This window comes from Protopterus annectens, chromosome 8.part0 (assembly GCF_019279795.1).
Source record: "Protopterus annectens isolate FY-2018-M chromosome 8.part0, PAN1.0, whole genome shotgun sequence".
In the NCBI taxonomy this organism is placed as follows: Eukaryota; Metazoa; Chordata; order Ceratodontiformes; family Protopteridae; genus Protopterus; species Protopterus annectens.
The window spans coordinates 619,041,612-619,068,195 of NC_056741.1; the positions used below are offsets into that span (position 1 = coordinate 619,041,612).

The window sequence follows — 26,584 nt, forward strand, 5'->3', positions numbered from 1 at the left end:
TAGAGAGGAAATGGAAATAACTGAAAAGAAAGTGAATTAAATATTGGGGTGAGTAGGTCAGATGAGCATAAAAATAATGTTAGTCAGGGTTGGTACAGGGGCACAGCCATTGTGTTTTGAGGTAAAGCTTGAGTTTCTTTTTAAAGAGAGATTTAGAGGGAATAGTTGAGAGTTCAGATGGAAGCAGGTTCCAATGTTTTCCAACAGTGTTAGAGAAAAGAGAGTCTCCGGCCTTGTTGTTTGATTGTTTACACTTACTGGTGTAAGTCTTAGTAGTGGAAACTTTATGAGAAGCTACTAAAATATCTTGAACCGCCGATGTAAGTGGAACCGACCTGGCTAGAAAGGGCGAGAGCAGCCAAGCTGCTAGATGGAGAGATTCTAGAGATGGGTGAGGAACTCCTGACGAGTGAGTCAGTAGATCTGGCTCTGGGTCCAGCATCCAAGGTCCCCGGTGATGCAATAGAAAGGGAACCAAATTTGACGAGGCCAGAACGGGGCAATGAGAATAATAGTCCTCTGAAGGTTGTTGGCTTTCTGTAGAAACTTTGCAATCAGGGAAATGGAGGAAAAGCATATAGGAGACCCGGGGCCATCGTGGCACCAGCACGTCCTGGGGACTTAATAGGGCAAAGTAGCTCCTGCATTTGGCGTTCATTGGAACGCAACAGATCGCAGGTAGGCTGGCCCCATTTGCTAAAAATCCTTCGCAACTGACTGTTTGAGGACCACTCGTGAGGCAATAGTATTGCCTACTCAGCCTGTCGGCTATGACGTTGGATGACCCGGGATGTGCGATCAGAAAGCGAGTGGACTCTGCCCATTGCCAAATTCTCATGGCCTCTCTGCATAGTTGGTAAGACCTGGTTCCCCTTGCTTGTTTATGTACCAGACTACGGACATGTTGTCTGTCTGAACTGCAATGGTCCCTGGAGGAAGAAGGGGAGCAAAGTGTTGCAACGCCAAAACACTGCCCTCAACTCCAGAACATTGATGTGCAGATTGTACTCCAGATTGGTCCATTGGACTGTCTGTCCCTGAAAGATGCCCCCACCCTATCAGGGAAGCGTCCGTGGTTATCGCTGCGGGTAGCACAAATGGTCTTCCGCTGGATAGGTTGCAAGTCTGTAACCACCACATTAGGTGTGATTTGCATGTTTTCGTTATCAATATTTCGTGAGTCAGTGGAAGTTGTTGGAATGACCATTGTGCAAACAGAAGCCATTGTAGCACGCGCATGTGCAGTCTTCCCAATGGTATCGCAATGAGAGAAGCTGCCACGAGACCCAAAACTTTCAGAACAATTTTGCGGGGACTTTCTGGACGACAGTAGAAGGGAAATGTTGAATTGAAGTGCTACTATTCTTTCTGTAGGAAGTTTTAGAACTAAATGGCCAGCATCTAATTCCGCTCCTATGAATAAGATATGTGATGGCTGTAGCAAATTTTTCAAATTTACTGAAATGCCAAGGTGTGTACAAAGTTGTAGGGTGTAATCCCTGGCTTGTATCAGTTGCTGGTGGTGGCAGACAGGAGCCAGTCATCCAGATACGGAAACACCTGGAATCCTAGGCGCCTCAGATGAGACGCTACCACTGCCATGCATTTGGTGAAGACCCTGGGGGCTGTAGTCAGACCAAAGGGCAGGGCTCGACACTGATAGTGACTGGCTCCCAGCCGGAAGCAAATGATCCCTGGCTGGCCATTTTGATGTGGTAGTATCGTCCTTCAGATCTATCGAGACATCCAGTCGTCCTTCCGTAAGAATGGAAGGATCGATTGAAGCATGACCATTCGGAACTTTTCCTTCTTGACAAAGGTGTTGAGATGGCTTAGGTCCAGAATCGGCCTCCAGTCCCCTGTTTTCTTTGGAACTAAAAGAACCTTGAGTAAGTTCCGAATCCTATTTGGTCTGCTGGGACTGGTTGGATGACTCTTTTTCTTAGCAGCTTTGAAATTTCTGTAGCTGCTGGGTCTTGCAGATGGGGTGGTACATCTGGGAGTTTTCTTTGGAATGGGTGTGGATAGAAATGGGATTTTGTAACCTCTGGTAACAATGCTTTTACCCAATTGTCTGAAGAGGTTTTGCCAGGCCTGAGGGTATAAAGCTACCCCGACTGCCTCCAGAGCAGGACAGTCGGGCCTCCTCTCAGGAGTGCTGAAAGGTTTGCCAGGGGTTATCCCTGTCACCTTGGTTTTATGGACCTCTGCCGCCAGGGCGTCTTCCACCTCTGCCCCCTCTGCCTCTAGAGGCATCACCCTGTGTGTTTGGGAAAGATCCTTGGGGTTTTCGAAACCACATTTTCCCACCACGTTGCCCTTTGGGGTACGGTCTGGAAGGGTGGAAAACGGACTCCGACAGCAGACAGAGTCTTTCCCTCCTGTTCACACCGGTAAGGGTCTCCTTTACTTTAGGGCCAAAAGTGTGGCTCCGTCAAATGGGCTAGTAAAGGAAGACTTGAAGGCTTCCAAGAACATAAGCGCATCCAGGATTGCCTACGAAGAGCAATCGCTGAAGCCGCTGGCTGCATAGGATATCAGCCTCATGGAGTGTTGAGATGCGCTGTAACTCTCTGAAACAGCGGCATCTGTAGTACCCTGGAGGGTATCTCCCAACTCTTTGACTAGATCCCTCTGTAAATGAGTCAAATAGTTCAAAGCCGCTGAACTGAAAATGCGCTTCATATCTGTCCATGGTCCTAGAATCTTTGTTAGGCGGATGGACAGATGAGGAAGACTCGACATCTCCTTTTTCGTGGCCGCTGCCACCGCCATGGCGTCTACTGGAACTCCTTTGGTGAGGTAAGCCTTGTCCTGTGGTGCCGTAATGTACTTATTTGGCTTCCTAGGGACTGGTTCCACGCAATTAATTCCATTAACTCATCAAAGGGCGGAGTGACCCAGGAGGAGGGCGGGCACCAAATGCCTTCAGCAAAACTGACTCATCCTCAGAACTCTGTTTTAGGATCTCCAAGATGTCAGAAAAGAGACATCCTCTGAAGGTGACTTAGGACCCTTCTGACTCATCTAAGTCAGTATCAGATGTCAAGGATTCTTGTGGAGAATCCAAGTGTCTCCTCTTACACAGTCTTTTGGAGCATCTGGCTGAGACACTGAGGATAACGGTCCTTTGTGGGGAGGAGAAGCTGTACCTGCTGATGTGGTTGTCTGGGTAGACAACACCTTCCTCATGAAATGGGAAGAATGTACCGATCGGATGGAGTCGAGGTGAAAGATGGTTCTGGCACCCCGGGCTCCACAATCATCAGTTCAGCTTCTTCCGGGCAAGACTGGACAGGTCTCGAGGAGGAACAGATGGAGATAGTGGCAGGCCTTCAAGTCTCGACATCAACTGAGAGGAGACCGAGATAAGCTTGGATAGGGCCGTATGCTCCATCAGTTTCGCACCCACACCTGCACCACATCGGTGTCGGAAAGGGGCCTGGAAGAGGGATCGAAGATGGAGCCGACCTCAGCAGAGTCGGTGGAGTTCCAAGACTCGAGGCTCGAAACTGCCAACAGTTGAACGTCTGTGGAACCGGTGATCTAACTATACAAGAGCTCGGAACCGATGACTTGGGCTCCGGCGTTCGAACCCTTCTCGACTTGGATGCCTGGTCTGAAGCATCCAGAGCCTCCTGGAAAGAGGGTTTCAACAATCCTCTATCCATCAATAGAACAGTCCTCTTGTAAGTGGAGAGGGCCAAGACAGTAGACACAGGAACTGTGGTTGTCATCTTTGGCCACACTGACAACGTTTGAAGCCAGATTTTATTTTCTCAGACATAATGAAAAGAGTCCAGTAATAGTCAATCCAGGTTACAAATGTCAAATCTGGTATTTTGTAAGTCCGATTGTCACTTGCTTAAGAAAAGCAAGACTACAAAAAATTTTAGTCAGAAAGTGATCCAAGTAAAAACTCTATACCAGTTAGTTAAACTAAGTTAAACTAATCTAATGGTAAATTCTGCTCTACTCACACACCGTACACTAACTTGCAATGACTAGATCTTAAAGAAGTTTTTGAAAATTTAACCAAAATAGATAAAATCTTATCTGTAAAAAGCCTCGAGCTAGCCTCCAGCGATGCGTATGCAGCAGCGGCAAACTAGATCTGAGGTAAAGGCAGAGGGGGATTGTGGGTATTAGATGTCCTCGAGCTTCTTCTCGATGCAGAGCGCAGAGGATCAACCCATGTGTAAGAACAAAGGCGAGATTGAACACTCTCACATTCATTGTTTCCGGGCTGTGACAATGTTGACTCCATAACATTTTAGATACCACTGAAGTTTCCTCATATGCAGTCTCACATATGGAATTAGTAGACTGCAGGATGCCATGAACCCCAAAGCCTGCAGAATTTGTCTTGCAGACAGCTAGGTTTTTGTTGCCATTTGTTTGAAGTATGTTGCCAATTGAATTTGTTTGTCTGGCGTGAGGTAAGCCATCTGGGCAGTTGTATTCAAGCTTGCACCCAGGAATGTGATTATTTGAGAGAATAACAGTTGTGATTTCTTTTCATTTATGGTGTACCCCAGGCATGCTAGAAGCCATTTTACAAAAGCCAGATGTTGAAGAAGAGTGTCCTTGTCCTCTGCCTGAATGAGACAATCGTCCAGATAAGGGTAAATTTGAATGTTTCTTTGTCTGCAAAATGCAATTACTGGTGCCAGGCACTTTGTAAAGACCCTGGTCACAGTAGATAAGCCAAAGGGCAATGCAGAGAATTGGTAATGCAAAAAGCCTGCTTTGAAGCGGAGGTATCTTCTGCAAGATTCCCTTATTGGGATATGCAGGTATACCTCTTTTAAGTCTAGAGTTACCAACCAGGCATTCTTGCCTAGCGTAGGCAGTAGCTGTTGCAAAGTCAGCATTTTGAATTTTGGAATGTCCAGGAACGTGTTTAGAACTGATAAGTCCAGAATTGGAAGCCATGATTTATCCTTTCTGGGTATGAGGAAAAGCCTTGAATAAAATCCTTGTCCTTTTTCCTTTTCTGGTACTGGTTGAATACCCCCATATCCATGAGGGACATGACTTGTTTCTGGGCCTCTGCCCACTGGTTTGGTGGCAGATCTGGCCATCCGGTTGGAATTGGCAACGTGGAGAAATTAAATCTGTACCCCTGGGATACTATGTTTAATACCCACTTGTCCTGGGTAATTAAATGCCAATTTTGGACATGAAGTGCTAGTTTTCCCCCCAAGGGGGCTGCCAAAAGATAACTGCTTGGAGATGGCAAAGGAAAGTCATTGAGACTGCTTACTGTAAGGTTGTGCTTTGTTACCTCCAGATTTGGAGATGGAGGCACCCCATTGCTTTGACCTGTAAGATTCCCGTGATTGATATCTGGAGCCTTTGGAGCATCCGGGTTTGCCCTGAGTGGCTCTCTTGGACACAAGAAAGGACCAATTCTTAGTAGACCAGTGCCTACTGAACCTGGGTGGCTGCACTTGCAAGAAATCTTTTACAGTTTGCATAGATTTAGCTTTGTCTTCCATTTTCTTTAAAACCTCTTCTGCCTTATTACCAAACAGACTGTCATGCTGTAAAGGGGCATCCAACAATTTAGCTTTAACATGATCAGGCAGATTTTGTTCCTTGTGCCAGGCATGCCTTCTTATCACAGATCCAGTTACGGCGGCTCTGCAAGAGGCCTCCAAGGAATCAAAACCACATTGCAAAGTATGCTTTCCAACCTGTTCTGCTGAATGCAATAAATCCTGTAACTCTATATTCCACACAATCAGAAATCAACATAATTTTCTGTTTCAGTAAGCCCATAACATGCTGTTGATATTTAAGCATATGAAACTGGCAGTTTAAAGCCCTGATTGCCAAGGTTACAGATGCATAAACCTTCTTTCCCCATCTATCCAGCGCTCTGGAATCTCTATCAGAAGGGGTAGGATTTTTGGCTGTAGAGGTCTTAACACCCTTGGGACCCTGAGAAATAGTCTCAGGATCAGCAGCAGGATTTTTGAAAAGAAATTTGTGGGAGTCAGGAACCCTGTAATATCTGTCTGGCTTACTAGGAGCCAGATGCAGGGAATCAGGAGCCAATCTTGATTCCGAGAACACAGCAATGTCTAATACAGGAGGTATTGCCAAAGGCCTATGCCGAGGATGAAGAAGAAAATCCCTAAGTCTCTTTTTTTTTTATTCTGAGAAGTCCTGACTCTTCCAGTGAAAATGTTGCCTTAAAGTATGCAAATCTCTCCAAAAGAGTAATCCTCAGGAGGAGAAGCAGAAGGGATAGATTCCTCTGCATCAGAGTCCTCATAAGGTGGAATAGAAAATTCCTGATCAGAAGAGGAATCAGAAGAAATGGAAACCTGATCTGAAGATTCATAATCAGTACCTTGCCTAGGCCTCTTAGCGGGGGGTGGGGGTGGGGGGTGGGAACCCCTGTTCAAGGTAATTAAATCCTCAGCCATTTTGATCCTTTGTCTTTAGGCATAGGGGCCTGAGCACGTGGCTCATGCGTCAGTTTTTTAGACATAGAAGTTTGTTTTGGCCTTGTTTTAGATGATGGCGTTGGTTTAATATACAAATGTTGAGGCCTGAAAACACCCTCAGAAGCCGATGCCTGCTCAGCGGCTCCGGACCCATCCAAGGGAGAGACATCCACGGGTTCAATACTTGCAGAATCTCGCGGCATACCGGACTCCGAATGGGTCTCGGTAGAGGCCTGCGACTCAAAAGTGTCGGGTATCAGGGGCTGCGAAAGCGCCTCACTGAGTACCGACAACTGGCTTAGGAGAAGCTTCGTCGTTGGTTTTGGACCTCGACGGTCTGTCTCTTTTTCCTTGCGTTTTTTTGTTAACTCCGGTAGTCGGATTGCCAACAGACGACATTTCAGGGTAGTTAAATCTCAAACCAAAATATTTAGAAGAAAAAATATACAGACGCTTAATAGTGCAATGGTTAAATTTAGCACAAAACCGACAGCAAGGCACGTTGTGATCAGGGCCTAGGCAAGGAATACAGTACAAATGAAAATCCTTATGAGATATTTGCTTCCCACAAGTAATGCAATTATTAACTTTTACTGACATCGGTAAGGAGCAAGAAAAAGTTTCCCCAACGGGGTACTTAGCTTTAGTTTGAAGACTTTGGCTCTGAAACTCAAAAACGAAAATTTCAGGAGTTGGCCGACCGGCACTTGCGAACTGCTTCTGCTTCGGGGACCGCGAGACAAGAAAGACTGATTAAAATGGCGTCGGCTGCATGTTTTATACCCCTGACGTCATGGAAGAGGAGACAGCAACCGATGCAGGACCCAAGGCTTTGTTATTCAGGCCGACTGCAGGCAACCTGCCAGCAGATTACCCATATGTAATGACTGCATCACCTCAGTCACACCTTCCATCAAACAGATGCTAGGATACAGATTCCAAACCACATGAGAAGTAGGAAAGAACAGGGAATGGAAGAATGGTATGCCCACACAGACATAGTAGAAATACATGGTATACACCCAGCAAGATACGTTCTCATCCACATACGTGGAGACAAAGGAAACTAAAAATTGGGCTACGTAGGTGGTCTTGAAGGAGTTCTAAATGTTGCCCACTGCAGTGTGCACCTTAAATTAGAATCAATTGTTTCTTAGGAAGGTTAAAGGGATTATGCGAAATATAGGCAGAGATGATGGTATATGGTGTTCAAAATATCATTCAAATAACATCAAGTATGAATACAACTAGTGCAAATTACTAAATAAAACATATGGATGTACACTTACAGAAATAAAAGAAAATAAAATTCAATCAGGTGAGTCAGTTATACAGATATTTGAAACAGTCGCAAAAACTTTGTGTATTCTTCCACTTCCTGTTTCAAACTGTGGAGCAGTTGGAAAGGGCATGTCTTCTCCTGGAATACTCAAAAATGCCCTTTTCCTATTTCCCCAGCATTGTACAGGTCATGGTATGAAAATCACTTCAACAAAATAACAAATGGGTTGCAATAAAATGTGTGTGACACTGCATGCCAGAAACTCTGTTAGCTTCTTTTTGTTAACTAGTTAACAGATAAATACTTACATGCTCCTCCCTTGCAGCCATCCTCTTCATCTGAATGTTTAATTTCAGAATCCCTTGATGATTCATGTGGAGGTATGTCAAGCAGTGTTTGTTCAGCAGGGCTTTCGTGACACACCCCTAGTTCTTCTAGTTTCTGGATATCTTTCAGTCTTTCTTCCAACAGAGTGGCCTGACGCTTTTGTTTTCTCTTCAGTTTTTTCTTTTTATTTTTAGACAGTTTCCCAATCTATCCAAAAAGAAGAAATTACAAACCACAAAAACTACCTTCTACAGAGATATTAGTTTATGGTTAGTTTATACACTACCACTAGGTATTTATGACTTTTAAGCACTTCTACATGGAACAAAAACACTGCAAATGTTCAAACTGTTCAGTAATCAAACTTTTCGGCTCCAATAATGATCACAGCAAACAAATGCAGACATATATAAAGACAATGCCAACCTTAAAACATTTGACCAAGTGTTATACCTTCCTCATACAGCTGTTCCTTTGCCACAGACAGCATCTCACCCCCCCCCCCACCCAACTGATTTATACTTTACCATTGTCTTTAGCAATGCTTTCCAGGATCCCACCATTGTACCCTCAAAATCACAGTTCTTTCTGACAGAAGGGATATAGTCTTCTTCTAGGTGCCACCCATGATACCAGTCCTTAACAACTGAGCATGTACTTTAATCTGGCATTACACCATTTTTTGCCCGTCTTCTACTGCCTACATGTCAGGCTGTCAGAATCTTCGTAGTACTCTAGAATTCTTTTCACTTTGTCACTATGGCTGGAGAGAAACTGTCGTAGCATTCAATACTGCTCCCTCACAGTACTTCTCTCTCAGGTTCAGTCCCCAGATAGGGTACCATATGTGCGCAGTCAGCATATTTTTCTTATATCAGCCTGAGGTCACTGAGTTTTCCTGTTTCTCTCCAATATCTCAAAGACATGCTGACTGGCAATCCTCTGAAATACCCAGAGTCCAAGTGTATCCTTTTCAGAACTGTTTCACTGCATTATGCCTGCTACCTGTCAAGAGAGGTTCTAGCTCCCTCTCAGTCTTCAAAAGGATAAAACAATAGAAAAAAACAAATAAATGTTTTATGCTTCCCAACAGCGCTACCTCTCTTTCTTTAAGTATGTACATACTGTGTACAAATACTTCAAGCATGGGCAATAATGCCATTCTAGCCTACCAATATACAAAAACAGTAACTTCCTATGAACCTAAGTATATAAGTTATCAAATAAACTGCTGCTTCACAGGTAAATGCCCCTGCTCAGAAAAATATAAAATAGAAATATAGATGAAGAACTTATACTGAGCAGGAGTGAAAGTGAGAGAATAACAAAAGATAATAGTCCCAGATGTAAAATCCAAGTAATTTATTGCAGACAGAAACAAACAGATAAGCGCTTTCACTGTATCAGCTTCTTCAGATCCATGAAACAAACACCTAATGCAGACTTATTATATATTGAAAGCACACAAATACAATTAAACAATTAACCTATCAAAAAGTTGATCCAAAACAGAATTCTATTTAAAGGCATAACATACTGCGAAGAACTGGAGATAGCTCACTGCAGAAGTATAAATGCATAAAATAGCTTAAAACATTCAATAAAATAACTTAAAACATATCATAAAATATATGAAATAGTACATGAAAAAATTCCATATATTAAAAAACATAAAAAAATCTAAGGCATAAGGACATAACATAGGCATACTCATATTAATGATTAATTACATATAGTCACTTCACATGCCGGCGCTGCCTCAGCCTAGGTTTTATAGATGCCCTTTCATTTAAACCTAATCCCCTATCAGCCCTCAATAGTGTTATCCAATCACTCTCTTTTCCTTCAGTATATGTCCTAATATCACCACCCCTCTGAGTTGGGGTGATGACTTCTAACACTCTGAACAGAAACTTATGGTCATGGCCATGCATGACCATATGTTTAGCTAAAGCATTATGCAGCGTGCCTTTCCTAATGTGATAGTTATGCTCTCTCATCCTATCTCTGAGTGGGCGGTTGGTCTTACCCACATAGAAAGAGGAACACAACTGACACACTGCTAAGTAAATAACATGTACAGTCATACAATTCGCCTCCACTTTAGTGTAAAAAACTCGTCGCAAATCAGGATGAAAAAACTCCACATGACTGTCTATAAAAGAGCAAAATTGCAATGACCACAAAGTCTAGTACATCCTACCTTCATAAGATGTCTATACGGTCTGGGGTAACACAACATCCTTTTCAAATTGTTCTTATTCCTGAAAAGGAAATGTGGAGCTTCACCTACTATCTGCCTAAGGTCATCATCGACCTGCAGGACTCCCCAGAACTTACTAAATATCGCCTTGATTTCAAATTGATCAGACGAAAAAGTAGTAGAAAACTTAACACAATGATCAATCTTTTTATCCCCCAGTGACACTGGGATAAGTGGGTCCAAAGTAAGGACTGGCTACAGTTAAACGTAGATTGTGTACTTCATCTAGATGCTGACTGACCTCGTTCACATTATACCCCCTTTTCTGTTAACCTCCTAGTCAAGCTGTCTAATTCATTAGTGAACCCTATATCCATAGGGTTTAACCTGGAGGCCCTAATTGCCTGTCCTCTCATAATATTCCTAAATATGAAAGGTGGATGCATGCTTGTTCTCATAAGTAACGAATTACAGTAACAGGCCTTACGAAATACCCCTGTATTAATAATGTCATTAGGTAACCTTTCAACAAACAAGTCCAAAAACTCAATTTTATGCTCACAGAAATGCATGGTAAACTTGAGGAAAGTAGTTAAATTGTTCATCAAAATAAACATAGATTGTAATTGTGCTAATGTCCCTTTCCATAGAACAAAAAAGTCATCCACAAATCGCCGATAAAATACTACATGTTCCCTAAACAATGTTTTACTAAACAACACATGTTCCCCTCCCATGTTTCAGAATATTTAAAGGAACATAGTGGCTACTTAGATGTTAAGATTGACTTGATAACACACTTTTTAGAATTAGTTCTTGAAAATAATTTATTTATGTCCAGAGATGTTATTCACAGGCAGTGTGATGGCGTGGCTATGGGCACACCCTGTGCGAACAGCTACGCCCACATATTTTTAGCCCATTGGGAGGAACATGTGTTGTTTGGTAAAACATTGTTTAGGGAACATGTAGTATTTTATCGGCGATTTGTGGATGACCTTTTTGTTCTATGGAAAGGGACATTAGCAAAATTACAATCTATGTTTATTTTGATGAACAATTTAACTACTTTCCTCAAGTTTACCATGCATTTCTCTGAGCATAAAATTGAGTTTTTGGACTTGTTTGTTGAAAGGCTACCTAATGACATTATTAATACAGGGGTATTTCGTAAGGCCTGTTACTGTAATTCGTTACTTATGAGAACAAGCATGCATCCACCTTTCATATTCAGGAATATTATGACAGGACAGGCAATTTGGGCCTCCAGGTTAAACCCTATGGATATAGGGTTCACTAATGAATTAGACAGCTTGACTAGGAGGTTAACAGAAAGGGGGTATAATGTGAACGAGGTCAATCAGCATCTAGATGAAGTACACAATCTACGTTTAACTGTAGCCAGTCCTTACTTTGGACCCACTTATACCAGTGTCACTGGGGATAAAAAGATTGATCACTGTGTTAAGTTTTCTACTACTTTTTCATCTGATCAATTTGAAATCAAGGAGATAGTAAGTTCTGGGGAGTCCTGCAGGTCGATGATGACCTTAGGCAGATAGTAGGTGAAGCTCCACGTTTCCTTTTCAGGAATAAGAACAATTTGAAAAGGATGTTGTGTTACCCCAGAACGTATAGACATCTTATGAAGGTAGGATGTACTAGACCTTGTGGTCATTGCAATTTTTGCTCTTTTATAGACAGTAAAGTGGAGTTTTTTCATCCTAATTTGCGAAGAGTTTTTTACACTAAAGTGGAGGCGAATTGTATGACTGTACATGTTGTTTACTTAGCAGTGTGTCAGTTGTGTTGATCTTTCTACGTGGGTAAGACCAACCGCCCACTCAGAGATAGGATGAGAGAGCATAACTATCACATTAGGAAAGGCACGCTGCATAATGCTTTAGCTAAACATATGGTCATGCATGGCCATGACCATAAGTTTCTGTTTAGAGTGTTAGAAGTCATCACCCCAACTCAAAGGGGTGGTGATATTAGGACATATACTGAAGGAAAAGAGAGTGATTGGATAACACTATTGAGGGCTGATAGGGGATTAGGTTTAAATGAAAGGGCATCTATAAAACCTAGGCTGAGGCAGCGCCGGCATGTGAAGTGACTATATGTAATTAATCATTAATATGAGTATGCCTATGTTATGTCCTTATGCCTTAGAGTTTTTTATGTTTTTTAATATATGGAATTTTTTCATGTACCATTTCATATATTTTACATGTTTTAAGTTATTTTATTGAATGTTTTAAGCTATTTTATGCATTTATACTTCTGCAGTGAGCTATCTCCAGTTCTTTGCAGTATGTTATGCCTTTAAATAGAATTCTGTTTTGGATCAACTTTTTGATAGGTTAATTGTTTAATTGTATTTGTGTGCTTTCAATATATAAGTAGTCTGCATTAGGTGTTTGTTTCATGGATCTGAAGAAGCTGATACAGTGAAAGCGCTTATCCATTTGTTTCTGTCTGCAATAAATTACGTGGATTTTACATCTGGGACTATTATCTTTCGTTATTCTCTCACTTTCACTCCTGCTCAGTATAAGTTCTTCATCTAAGTATATAAGTTGTTTTTAAACATATCATAACTAGTGCTTACTTTACCATAGTTTGATAGTTCATTCCATGCATCAGCTACTCTCTCAAACAGCCAATTAGTAAATCTCTAATTCCTATACAATCTTCAGCATAGGTTGTCTCACATTTGTCTACTACTCTTTGATAACCCCAAATGTCCCCAGTGGTATTTTTCTCTAAATGCCCCATATACCTGAATAACATCTCCCCTTAAATATAAAAATCAGACATTGTACAAGTTCAGATATTTTAATTGTTCATATTAACTTAAATTTTCATATTCACGGGGGCCCTGTAGAACATTTCTACAATTTACTCAAGCATGTTTTCTGACAGGTTCCCATACTGTTATTTCATACTATGGTCTGGGTCTGAAACTTAAAAAGATTTCATAATTTCTGACTTCCTAGACTTTTCAAATCTTGTGTATACAGCCTATAGTTTTAGAACTATCATTAACCAATTTGTTGACATGATTAGACAAGCTCAAAGCTGAATATACCCAGGTCCTTAAATGAATCTACACCTTCAATCGTTGTGCTGTACTAAATATTCACCCTTCAATTTAATGCCTCCTAAATGTCATATGCTTATTGGTTTTGTGAAGAAAAGTATCAGCATATTATTCTCCTGTGCCCAAATGGTCAATTTAGTCAAGTTCTTTTGGAGACTTGTGTTACTTGTAACAAATGTAATCGGTTTACCCATTTTCATATTACATGCATACAGATTGTAAAACACCTCAGATGAAAAAGATCTGAAAGTTACAACCTAAACAAGTATGGTGCTAGAAAAAAGCCATGTAAGAACATCCTGACTGTAACCTACAATTTCACCTGTCCAACTGCTGTAGGACACTTTCCTTGCAGCTATCCATCTTATCAAGATTATATCAATACCACATTGTTCTAATTCATTAACCAGTGCTGTGTATGATCCTTTCAAAGGCTGAAGTCTATATAAATTACATCAAAGCAATTTTTTTCATTTACAGCTCTCATTATATTGGTATAGACCATCATGGTACAGGTGGCTATAGTTCTATTTTTAACATATGTATGCTAATACATGGTTTCAAGTCGTAACCTTTCCAATTTTGAAAAAAACGTTATCCAAAGTAATATTCTCCACTACTTTTCTTTGCATGGCCAGCAACTTAGTATAGTACTTCAAAAGTATGGACAATACAGTATCTTTAAATGTCAGATCGGTCTAATGGTCTTGTGACGCACTGTTAAGAAATTAAGTATAAAAAGATGTCTACCTCAGAAAAATAGTGGCTCAGTGAGAATTGATGTAAGCAATTTAATCCAAACCTAAACTGGAAGCATACAAATTTAAAAGGAAGACACCCCAGTATGGATGTACAATACCTTGGAATGTCTTAAGTTACAGAATGTAAATACGACTAGTCTGCTGGAGGTCATAGATAACACCACAAGACATACACTATTACTATGTATTGTGTAATAAAAAATCTACTTTAAACAGCCACTATACACTCATTTCATTATTTACCAATTACAGTCTGCCAATGTCCAAAAAATTAGGTCATGCATGAAATTTAAAGGCATAACAACAACAAAAACACAAAAGGGTTAAAATGCTGTGCTGACCCACAAATAAAAACACTGGGACACAGAGGTGATGTAATATCGTACTGGACCAACATAGGTTTCATAGCTATTTAAGTTTTCAGTCTGACAGCAGACCATCATTGGGAATTAAGTTAGTGAAATCAAATATAGTATTTTACACAGGAAGTCTAGTTTATCACACACTGGTACAGCAAATCTCAGAACATCAAAGCAGAAAGACTGATGCAAAATGCTATTTACTTTAGTTTTGGTTCAAAAGACAAGGACAGAAGGAGGAAGATTGATTTTGTTTGTTTTCCACCTTGTCACATTGTTCCACCAGAGTCTGGGTGACTTCACATCAGGTATAACTACTGATCAGAGGTTTGGGGGCTTGCTCGCACATCAAGGATGCAAGGAGCTTACCACTTGCAAAAATAATTGCTTACAGAGTCAAACAGCATGTGGAGGAGTGTCCCTGTTTTGACTAAGCAATGTTTTGTTGGATTAGATAATTTTGCTGCCATTAATTGTATAATAATTAAACAGCATGCAATTACCGTTCTTGTCAAGAAAAGGGATTGCGTGACTATTTCGTTCCCACTAGTTAAAAGAAACACTCGTACGCCACTATTTTAAAGGCACCCATACATTCTAAGGTAAAGTGAATGTGTGTGACTAGCATGTCGTACAGTATTAAAACAGATATTAAGTATACAATTACTGTGTCACACCGGACTGTGTTTCAGGCACGAAAAAACAGAAGCTGGGAGGGAGCAAGTTTATCTGCCTGCAATAAGAATACATGTTAACCTATCAGCCTAACTTCTAGCTGATTCTGTTGACGAAAGGAAACTAAACACACACTTTTGTTAATTATGTATCACCCATTGAATAAAAGGTTCTTTATGCCTCTTAACATTATACTTAATTTTAAGGTTAAGTTTTTCATTTAAATACTAGTGACTACTTTCTTTGAATGAATAAAACAAAGGTGCTAACCTTACACAACCCGAACAATCTTTCAAGTACTGCTAACTCAGAGAGACAGAACTTTGGATTCAGCAAAAATCATGTAATAACCAATATAACACATGCAAACAGATACACGCACACATGTATATATATATATATATATATATATATATATATATATATATATATATATATATATATATATATATATATATATATATATATATATATATATATATATATATATATATATATATATATATATATATATATATATATATATATATATATATATATATATATATATATATATGTATATATATTTCTGTGGTGTCTGTTGTCCTTCAGCATAATAATATGGACTCACTGTTACTCCAGAGGGAAAAGTTTGTAAGTGCTAAAATGTCAGATAAAACAGATAGTCATATTAAAGAATTAAATCAGCTTTACCCTCACTGTCTTCCTTTCCAGAGGTGTATGGAAACGTTTTTGAAGAACCATATCTAGCACTGAGTAATCTGTATGGAAACGTTTTTGAAGAACCATATCTAGCACTGAGTAATCAGGCTGGGAGAAGTGTGCTCCAATTGGCTTGTCAGTCAGCCTTCAAGCAACCATATCCCTATGAGTGTCTGACCTGCTTTTCCAACATACCCTGTCTTTGGACACATCCAGCATTTGATTACATAAATGTCACTCTCAGAAATGCATGAAATAAACTTCTGTACCTTGCATCTGCTCTATGATGTTACATTGGTAGCTGTTTAGATCATCTGACAAGCTTTGCATCTTGACTGACTACAAGACTTGGTGTCATTTTGGACTGTGTTCTGCTCTTGTCTGAGCTTGCCTCGTGCAATTAATTTCTGTAGAATGGGAGGTTGTCTAAACAGCAGTGGTAGGAGTTCTTGAAAAATGTTTCTCAAATTGCCATCCATATGGAGATACTGACTGGAGATCATTTCTAATTTTGTAGAGTTTCTTAAGGTCAAGATGATTTATTTTAACTTATATAACCCTGTCACTGTGGATCCCCTCGTACTGAAGCAGTACTAGGGTAATTCCTTTTTTTCATAGCTCTGCCAAACTCTTTGGCAGTAACCCTGAGCATGGAAGCTTCCCCCAAGTGTGCCACCTATGCATCTCTCTCTCTCTCTGTCTCAGTGGAATAAATGTGGTGATACTTTAGTACCTGGTTGTGACAACATTTTTTTGTATAGCTGGAATAATTACTGCTTCAGTGTGTAAGCACCAGTCTGCCCACTGGCTTCAAGTAAATGCACCTATAAGGTTCTGTTGTATCCAGGAAGGTAACAAGAGAACCAAATACCTCAAGAGGAATTTTACAGATGGGTAGATTTTTCTGAGGTCTTGATGGTATTTCTTGAGGTAGTCAATGTCATGTCCAAATCATAATTAAACTGCTAATAAAACAGAAATAACCAATTAGTCTTGTGGGAACTGACCATTTCAATGCCACAGGAATCCGACAGTGAAAGCAAGCCCATGATCACGTGGTGGTTTTGAAGGCACTTGCAGCACACACAACCTAAGGGGCATGAAACTGTACAATGAGGACTGTGACCACTATCAAGACAAGCAGAGTCTAAACCTGCTGTATTAAATGATTCTTCATAGAAGCCAAAGCTATGATATTCTGAGTGCTTTACATGGGCAGGAATGATCAAAACAGAAAAGATTTCATCCAATCTATGGTCATCAAGGAGCCCTTTGAACCAAGCACACAATGGAAGCTGAGACCATGCCCAACTTGCTCTGTCAGTTAGCACAGGAGATTAAGGCTAAAAGCTGTTAGCAAGACACCTCCTGTGGTACAGAGTAGAGTTGGCCTTCATTTGTCTACTGTGCGACCTTGAGCAAGTCACTTAACTTGACAGGGCTTTAGGGCAATTGGGAAATTGTTCTTGGATTACATGCTTAGTAATGCCCTATAAAACTAAGGGACAGCTGTCTTTTAGGGAATTTCCTGGAAAGGGCTAACAGAATCCAACTTACTAAAGAAGGCGTGGTAATCAAATTGAGTTTACTACACTGATACCTACAAGTGGAAGATAGCCGATAAAGATGTAGCTGTACAGTGGGGACATGGGCTTGACTTTTGAAGCTGGTGAAAGCAACCCGCATCAGCAAGTGGTTGGGGAGCACTCACTCATGTGGAGAAAGTAGCAGGACACCAGAATGACATAGGTCTGCACGTCAACCACTAGGACAGGATTACAGGCTTAACAGAAATGCAAGTTATGTTCTTACCAGAATGTTAAATGTCCCTGATCTCTGTCCAGACACTGGAACACATCAGGAGTGGTGCCTTTGGTGCCCTCGAGTGATGGCAACAAACTCCTCACAAGCACAACCTCCTCCCTAGCCATAGTCTCTTAAAGTTGCTTAAACTGCCAGATAGAGTATGCCAACAGTTATCCATATAACAAATGAAACAGAAAGAAGGAATTTTAATGTAAGTTCACTTACAGACCCGTCAGAGTGTGACAGTTTGGTGAGGGAAGGTGGGTTGTTTCAGCATCCGGATAGAGACCACAAAAATGTAAAAGTTAAGTGACTCGCTGTTTGCAAATTCCATTGGTAAAATATGGAATTCCCTTCCGCCTCAACTCACCACCTCTTTATCCAAATTCAAGAAAAATCTAACCCTTCACTTTAAAAATCAGTGGCTCTGTCAATGTTCCAAACCAGACTAAACCCACCACCCTCCGGAACCCCACTTCTCCTCATGTTTACCTCTAGGCTCTTCCTCTATCTAGCATTTACTCTGACATTTTCTCCTTTTAAACCTTATATGTTCATCAATTACTTAATCTTTCTACCTACATATTAGTCTTATATGTTTATCAATTACATAATCTTATTGTACCTACGTATTAGGCTTAGTAAAGAGCAGTAGTTTCTCTGTTCACTTATCTCTTTGTACCTATGTATTAATTATCAAAACATGTAATATATTCTCTGTTTATAAGTATGTAAACTAATGTCAATGTGGAGCTTTTCTCCCCGGGCCTCCGCTGAAAATGGACATGTATCCAGTCGGATTTTCCCGGTCAACAAATGTAAAATAAATAAATAAATAAATGTACCTACCATAACTTGGCATCTGTGTTGTCCATTTTCATTCTTCCTCACTGATGGGTTACTGATCCGATCCTCGGATCCTACTCAGCTGCTTTCACAAGACTTAACAATCCCAATCTCAAGCTCCTCCCTCTACCCACAATGCTCTACTCCATCCCCAACTCCTCGGATTGTGTTTGTTGCCTTATTGCCCACTACGTTATAGAGGCAGGACAGACAATACAAGACTGAGGCTCAAACCTGGAACATGAGGGTTCCATCATCATCCACAGATCCTTCCAGGAGTGAGAAGTCCGGGTAATGACTGGGAGGGAAGGTGAAGAATGAAAATGGACAACACATATGCCAAATTATGGTAGGTGCTCAACTTTTAAATCTGATGTTGTCCTTTTCATTCTTCCTCACCGATGGGTCAGGTCCCCAGCTACGTAACTCTTGGGAGGCCCTCAAGGAAGGACATGTCGGAGCACTATCAAATCAAAGGAAGCTCTGCTTCTTGAGACAATGTCCAATGTGTAATGTGTAACAAAGGTATGAATCTTTGACCAAGTGACTGCAGTGCAGACATCAATTGAAATTCTAGAGGAAAAAGCAGGTGAAGTAGACATAGATTTGGTGGAATGGGCTCTAGGGGGACAAGGTAATTCCAAACCTTTCTGAGAATAAATCAGCAAAATACAGTCAGTAATCCATTTGGCCAGAGTAATTTTGGAAATGGCTTAACTGATGTGGTTAGGGGAAAAGGATACAAACAGCTGATCAGACTTCCTTACTATTTTGTTCTGTGAAGATAAAAATTAATTTGTCTACACACATCAAGAAGGTGCAGCACATATTCACCCTTATTAGTACAGTTCAGAAAGAAAACTGGCAACTGAATGGATTGATTAATGTTAGTATCTATGGCTACTTTAGGCATAAAGGAAGGGTTGGTTTGTGGAGACGCCCTGTCTTTATAAAAATAACAAAGAGGCCAAGCAGATAAGGACTGGTGCTCAAAAATTCTTTTTGCTGAAGTGATAGCGACAAAAAGATAGTTGTCCAAGAAAGAAACTTCATATCGCAATACTTTGCTGGTTCACAGGGTTTTTGGTTCCAACTGAATAAAATAAAAATAGATTCCCAACTGCACGTAGGATGATTTTCTCACAGAATTTATTAATGACAACCACCAAATATAAGCGCTTTCATCTCACAATGAGACTTCATCAGATAAAACTAAAACAGTGTTACATTCACTATATATATAATATCTTAAAAACCTTAATTAATTAATTATTCAATTATTCACTTTATGAAAAACTTTTTAAAGAAATAATATCACCTAATCTTGCTCTAAAATACAAATAAATATATTTTTATACCATAAGCTTTATATACAATAAAATGTTAATACAGTACTAAAAAAAAAAAAAAAAAAATATATATATATATATATATATATATATATATATATATATATACACCTTTTTCCTTGTATGTCAATCATACATTGTGTGTATATATTTTGAAAAAAATGGACAAATAATATTTCTCCCTTTAAAAACATTAAAAGCTCAAATGTAATAAATTGATGATAGATTTATAAAACATTATTATAAAGAATCTATGATAGGATAACACATATTATTGAAGAATACAAGAAATGTACAAAATATATTATAACTAATGTATTAAACTTTAGCTGCTTTTTCAACAAGTGTGGGCTTAATACTGATGTACTCATTAAGACCTGGGGGGTAGTTGGCCTTAAGTCTCAATTGCCATCTTAATTCCCTATTTAATAATAAATTCTTTAAATCGCACCCCCCATTGTTATTTTTAACCAAATCAATAATGCCGAATTTAAAACTACTAAAAGATGGACAGGAAACAGAGTGTTTGTATAGGGCACTAGCATCTTTTTTAATTCTTATGTCATAATAATGTTCATATATTCTATCTTTTAGCGCTCTCTCGGTTTTTCCTATTAAAATGATGAACAGTGTGTACACATAGCCATGTATACCAACATTCTACTATAGCAATTACCTTTGCAGAATCTGACAACACTATCCAAACCATTGTTCAATTTTACAGATTCTTCCTTAAAAATATATGAACATTGTGCACATCTACCACAAGAGCTAGTTGCCCTTTTACAATTCACATTCTTATCAGCTATTTCAAAACATCTTTTGAAATTCATTCCTGTCCTGTAAATAAAGTGTGGTTTGTTTCCTATCGCTTCATATAATTCTTTGTTAGTTTTTAACCAAGGATTTGTTGTTTGAGGAATATAAATACTTGTATAATAGAGTCTTGAAAAAAATAGATGATAGAATTAATAAGGTTTATTTAGGAAACAGAGAAAGTTCATGAGGGACAAGGAGGAATATACTAGGGGTAAAATGTACCCTGGACCTATTAGTAATTTGAAAAACAGAAAAAATATGCGGGAATTGGTTCACCCTATGCAATGTGACAAAGAGGGAACCAATGATGTACAAAGAACTAAATTCCAAGGCAGAAATAAGTATAGCAACAGTATATTCCTAGTAGAGTTTTAGATTAATTGGATTCTTTTTCTGAACCACATGAATATTTTTAGGCCCCAGGAGGTCGGAACGTCTGGCGAACAAAACCAGACTGACGTCCGATTCGGGCCAACCAACAAGTTCATATGGGAACAATTATGATTGGAAAAATGTGGGGAGGATGAACAGATGAATATTACTACACAGGCTGATTGTATAGTTTCTGAATATAAAGGTTTTAAAATTTTTAACTATACCACCATTGCCTTGGAGAAGAATCATTTTAATTTATTTTCAAAAGGTTTCAAGTTTGTCAAATCACAGTATGGAGATTTGGCCCATATCTTAACAGATTTTAAATTACAACTCAGAAAATTAAACCTTAGTTTGATATATAATAGGAAGACCTTGGGTGACAAAGCTTGCACTAATAGAGGATTAGTGAGGCATAGTACATACAACCCACCCCTACATCCAGCACTTATTACTTTTGAAAATATTGTTACGAAAGAAATTTATGACACTTATGCGAACAATAAAAAAACAATGGAACATCATAACTTAAGTAAGGAGGAAGAGAAGTTACTTATTGAACTAAAAACACAGAAAGAAGTAAGAATTATGAAACCGGACAAGGGGGGGGGGGGTTGTACTATTTGACAATGAAGAATACAATAATTCCCTAACCAATATTTTGTTGGATTCATCTACATATTCATTGATTTCATACAATGAGATACAAATTGCATATAATAGAATTGATTCTCTTCTGGAGGAATATTTTTTGGAAAATAGAGTTGATAAGTCAACATATAATTTTTTTAAACAGATACATCCAATTATTCCCCAGTTTTTTGGTGTACCTAAAGTACACAAATCTATATTTGAGCCCCCGATTAGACCCACTGTGTCAGCCAGTAATTCTAAAACACATCCATTGACAGTATACATAGACAGCCTTACTAAAAATATTACAAATGGGAAGGAACATTTAATTAAAGATTCTTGGGAATTTCTTAGTAGAATAAATAAAGGGTTGTGGTCAGAAAGTTGTACATTTTTAACTATTGATGTTGAGAATTTATTCACCTGTATACCACGGATTGAGGGACAAAAAATTTTTTGAGGAAAGGATCCATAAGCATCTGGACTTACCAAATGATCAGAAATTATTAATTCTGGAATTAATGGAAGTGGTGCTGGACAACAATTATATTGTGTCCCTAGGCGAATATTACCAACAAACTAGTGGAGTAGCAATGGGGGCAGCATGTGCCCCCATTTTTGCTAATCTAGTTATGTTGGAATGGGAGGAAAGATTTGTGCTAAATAGCATTTATAAGAAACATATGAAGTGCTACCTAAGATTTTTGGACGATATTTTTGTTATTTGGGATGGCACTAAGGAAAGTATAACTGAATTTATTAATTATTTGAACAAAACTACTTTCTTTCTTTCACACATGTTGTCGATGATTATAGTATTAATTATTTGGACATCACTATTTACAAAACACAATGTGGTTTTAAGTCTAGAATTTTCCGTAAGGATACATGGTGCAATAGTTATTTGCACCATAATAGTTCCCATCCTTTTCATCAGAAAAGGAGTCTGATTAAGGGTCAAGCTGTCAGGTTGGCTAGGATGACATCTGACTTCCCTGATTTACTTGAAGAATTTATTTTTCTGGGTGAAAAGTTTATTGAGAGAGGATATCCCAGGGATTTAGTTGGCAAAGTACTGGAAGAGGTCTATAATGGTTGTGGTACTAAATATAAAGCTTTACTAGGTGAACCCTTTAAAACAGTGGGAGAATGTGACAAAGCAATAACAACACTAAAAAATTACCAGGGGGCATGTATTACTGAATTTAACATGTTTTCTGATTTTTTTACACAAATAGTAGAAGCTAATTGGTGTATATTAAAAACGAACAAAGAATTATATGAAGCGATAGGAAACAAACCACACTTTATTTACAGGACAGGAATGAATTTCAAAATATGTTTTGAAATAGCTGATAAGAATGTGAATTGTAAAAGGGCAACTAGCTCTTGTGGTAGATGTGCACAATGTTCATATATTTTTAAGGAAGAATCTGTAAAATTGAACAATGGTTTGGATAGTGTTGTCAGATTCTGCAAAGGTAATTGCTATAGTAGAATGTTGGTATACATGGCTATGTGTACACACTGTTCATCATTTTACATATGAAAAACCGAGAGAGCACTAAAAGGTAGAATATATGAACATTATTATGACATAAGAATTAAAAAAGATGCTAGTGCCCTATACAAACACTCTGTTTCCTGTCCATCTTTTAGTAGTTTTAAATTCGGCATTATTGATTTGGTTAAAAATAACAATAGGGGGGGGCGATTTAAAGAATTTATTATTAAATAGGGAATTAAGATGGCAATTGAGACTTAAGGCCAACTACCCCCCAAGTCTTAATGAGTACATCAGTATTAAGCCCACACTTGCTGAAAAAGCAGCTAAAGTTTAATACATTAGTTATAATATATTTTGTACATTTCTTGTATTCTTCAATAATATTATGTGTTATCCTATCATAGATTCTTTATAATAATGTTTTATAAATCTACCATCAATTTATTACATTTGAGCTTTTATAGGTTCATAGGTTCATACTAGGCTATCTGCCCTAGGGCATTTATAAGCCTAGCCAGAGTTGTGTGGCTTTCACCACCCCTTAGGTTGAAGAATACTATACCCATTAGTTTGCCGTGCCTCTGTCCAGCAGTGATACAGAGATGATCCCCGGGGTAAACCTACGATCTCCCATTCACTGGTCAAGATTCCTCTTGAACAGAGCCAGCGAGGTGCTCTGTCTCACATGGACCGGGATTCTGTTCCACAGCATAGGGAGTCTCTGGGTGATGAATCTGTCCCTCCAGCACGTCCTATTTATATCCGTGTTGAGGTTTAAGTCTCTTGCTCTTGTGGCTCTGGTGGATTTGGATTTTTTGAGGTGGAGCATGTCCATTAACTCCAGGTTGAACATGGCCTTGTATGTCAGGCACAGGTCACCTCTGAGCAGATGGTATGCGACTGAATAGAGCTGGAGTTTCTTCAGTCGGGCAGCATATGGCATATTTTGAGCCCCTTTATCCTTTTGGTGAGGAACTTTTGGGGTCTTTCCAATTGCTGCAGGTGTCTGGTAAGATACATTCCGAATGGGGCATTGTACTCAATCATTGGTCTGATAAGTGAAGAGTACAGGGGAACAATGACCTCCCTTGATCTGGATGTGAATCCCTTCATAATCAGGTGGGCAATGTAGAAGGTCCTCCTAACCACTTTGGCAATGTGAGTGTCAAAAGAAAGGTTACTGTCAACTTGGGTCCCCAGGTCCCTGATAACCTCTTCTGTGCTTAATGGATTGCCACCTATGTGGTAACTTGGGGTTACCTTGTTTTTACCAAAGGGTATGACTATACATTTTTTGGCGTTTAGCTTAAGGCCATGGCTCTGGCACCAGTTATCCGTTTCTATGAGACCTCTCTGAAGGATATCTGTGTCTGATGGATTTTCAACTATGGCGCCCAGTTTGCAGTCATCTGCAAACTTAGTCAGCCACAATCCTCCTATGTTTGCCTGCACTTCTGAAAAGTAGATGCAGAACAAGAGGGGGCCCAGGACTGAGCCCTGTGGGACACCGCTTGTGACAGGCTTGGAGTCTGACATGGCACCAGCAACTCTAACACTGTGGGTTCTGTCCTTGAGCCAGTTTGCAACCCATCTTGTGACATATGGGTTTACATTTAAGCTGGTGAGCTTTTCTATGATACCCGAGTGGGGTATTGTGTCGAAAGCTTTTGCAAGGTCAAGGTAGGCTGTGTGAACTGCCTTACCCTCATCAATGGCCTCGGTGACTGTTTCAAAAAAGTCAACCAAGTTCAAGAGGCATGATCTGCCCTTGACAAAGCCGAATTGGGTAGGATCCAATGTCTGTAGGTCCCCTATGTCTTTATGAGTTCCATTATGATCCTCTCCATAGCTTTGCAGACCAGGCTTGTTAAGCTTATGGGGCGGTAATTACCAGGGTCCGTAGAAGCACCGCCTTTGTGGAGTGGGACCACAGTTGCCGTCGCCACTCTTTGAGTACGTATCCTGTGGTAAGGCTAAGATTAAACAGCAGCCTTATGTGTGGGTTTAGTTCCTCATTGAGTTCGTGTAGCACACAGCCGGGGACACCATCCGGTCCCATTGATGCTGTGTTTTTAGCTTTAGAGAGAGCAGCTCTCACCTGGGCATTTGAGATGATTGGGAGGCTACACTCTGCTGGGATAGATCTTTCTCCTTTTGGGGGGGAGGGAGGGGAGAAATTTGCACTGAACCTGTCTGCCAGTATGTTTGCAATGTCTGTGGGTTCAGTGATTTTTGTATCATTTTGGACTAATTCTGAGCATATCTGGGAGTTTCCACCCAGATTTCTAACATAGCTAAAGGCGGCCTTATGATTGTCTTTTGAGTCCTTGTCGATTTTTCTCTCAAAGTTGGCCTTGGATGATTTTATGAGTGATCGTAGTTTTTTACTAGTATTGATCAGAGATGTCTTCCCTTTTAGGGATTTTTCTCTATCTTGTAGTAGCTTTCTCCTCTTGTTGTAAAGTTTGTTTATGGCTGGGGTCCACCAGATCGGGCGCTTGCCTTTGGTGGAAAGGGTCTTGATTTTATTTGGGATTGCTTGATCCATGCAATCCTGGAGGTGCTCATAGAAAGCATTTGTAAGGGATTCAGCAGCGTGGGTTGTGGTTTCCAATGGCTCAGGGGCCTTGAAGGATACCACATCAGTCTTAAGAAGTGTGAAGTTGGCTTTTGAGAAGTTCTTCATTGTGGTCTTTTTTGTTGGGGGTGGGGGCGGGATGTGGATCTCCAGTGAGATTAGTTTATGGTCTGATCTCACCAATGAGAGATATACTTCCGGTGTGGAGCATTTTGTCCCCATGTTTGTGATGATCAGGTCTAGTATATTTTCACCTCTTGTGGGAATGGTGACAAGTTGTTCCATAGCATTTGAGTTTATGAACTCCAGGAACCTTTGGGCTAGGGTATTGGGGCTTGAGTAATGTTCCCAGTCTATGTTTGGGTAGTTGAAGTCACCCAATATGATGGTGTTTGGAGAGACATTTATACTCTCCAGTGTCTTCAGGAAGGCTGTGTGGGGTTCCTGAGTTTGAGAGGGTGGCCTGTAACATGCTACAAACTGTAGAGCAGTTTTGCCTATGGTTAATTGCACCTGAATGGTCTCTGATGCTTCGTGAGTTGCCACCAGCCTGGAGGTGTGGGTATCCTTGATGAATATGGATACACCCCCTCCTTTTGTGGTATGGTCCGGGTTTTGGGGCCGGAACGCATGATATGAGGTAAAACCTGATAGTGCTGGGGTGCTCTCAGGAGCCATGAACCAGGTTTCAGTCACAGCACAGAAATCGATGTTCTCCATACTGAGGAGGGCTTCGAGGGCGTGCATCTTGAGATTTAGACTTCTGGCATTGAGCAGCATTACCCTTAGTTTTTTTCC

At 39.9% G+C, this 26,584-nt stretch overlaps 1 protein-coding gene across 1 annotated transcript in view; it reads right to left on the reverse strand.

The window, feature by feature from the left end:
* The window catches only part of SRPK3 (SRSF protein kinase 3), a 2,415,720-nt gene that overhangs the window by 1,208,037 nt on the left and 1,181,099 nt on the right, over positions 1 to 26,584 (reverse strand). The window contains exon 10 of the mRNA XM_044080110.1: positions 8,049 to 8,274. Coding sequence (XP_043936045.1) covers positions 8,049 to 8,274 — 226 coding nt within the window. The remainder of the gene's footprint in view (positions 1 to 8,048; positions 8,275 to 26,584) is intronic.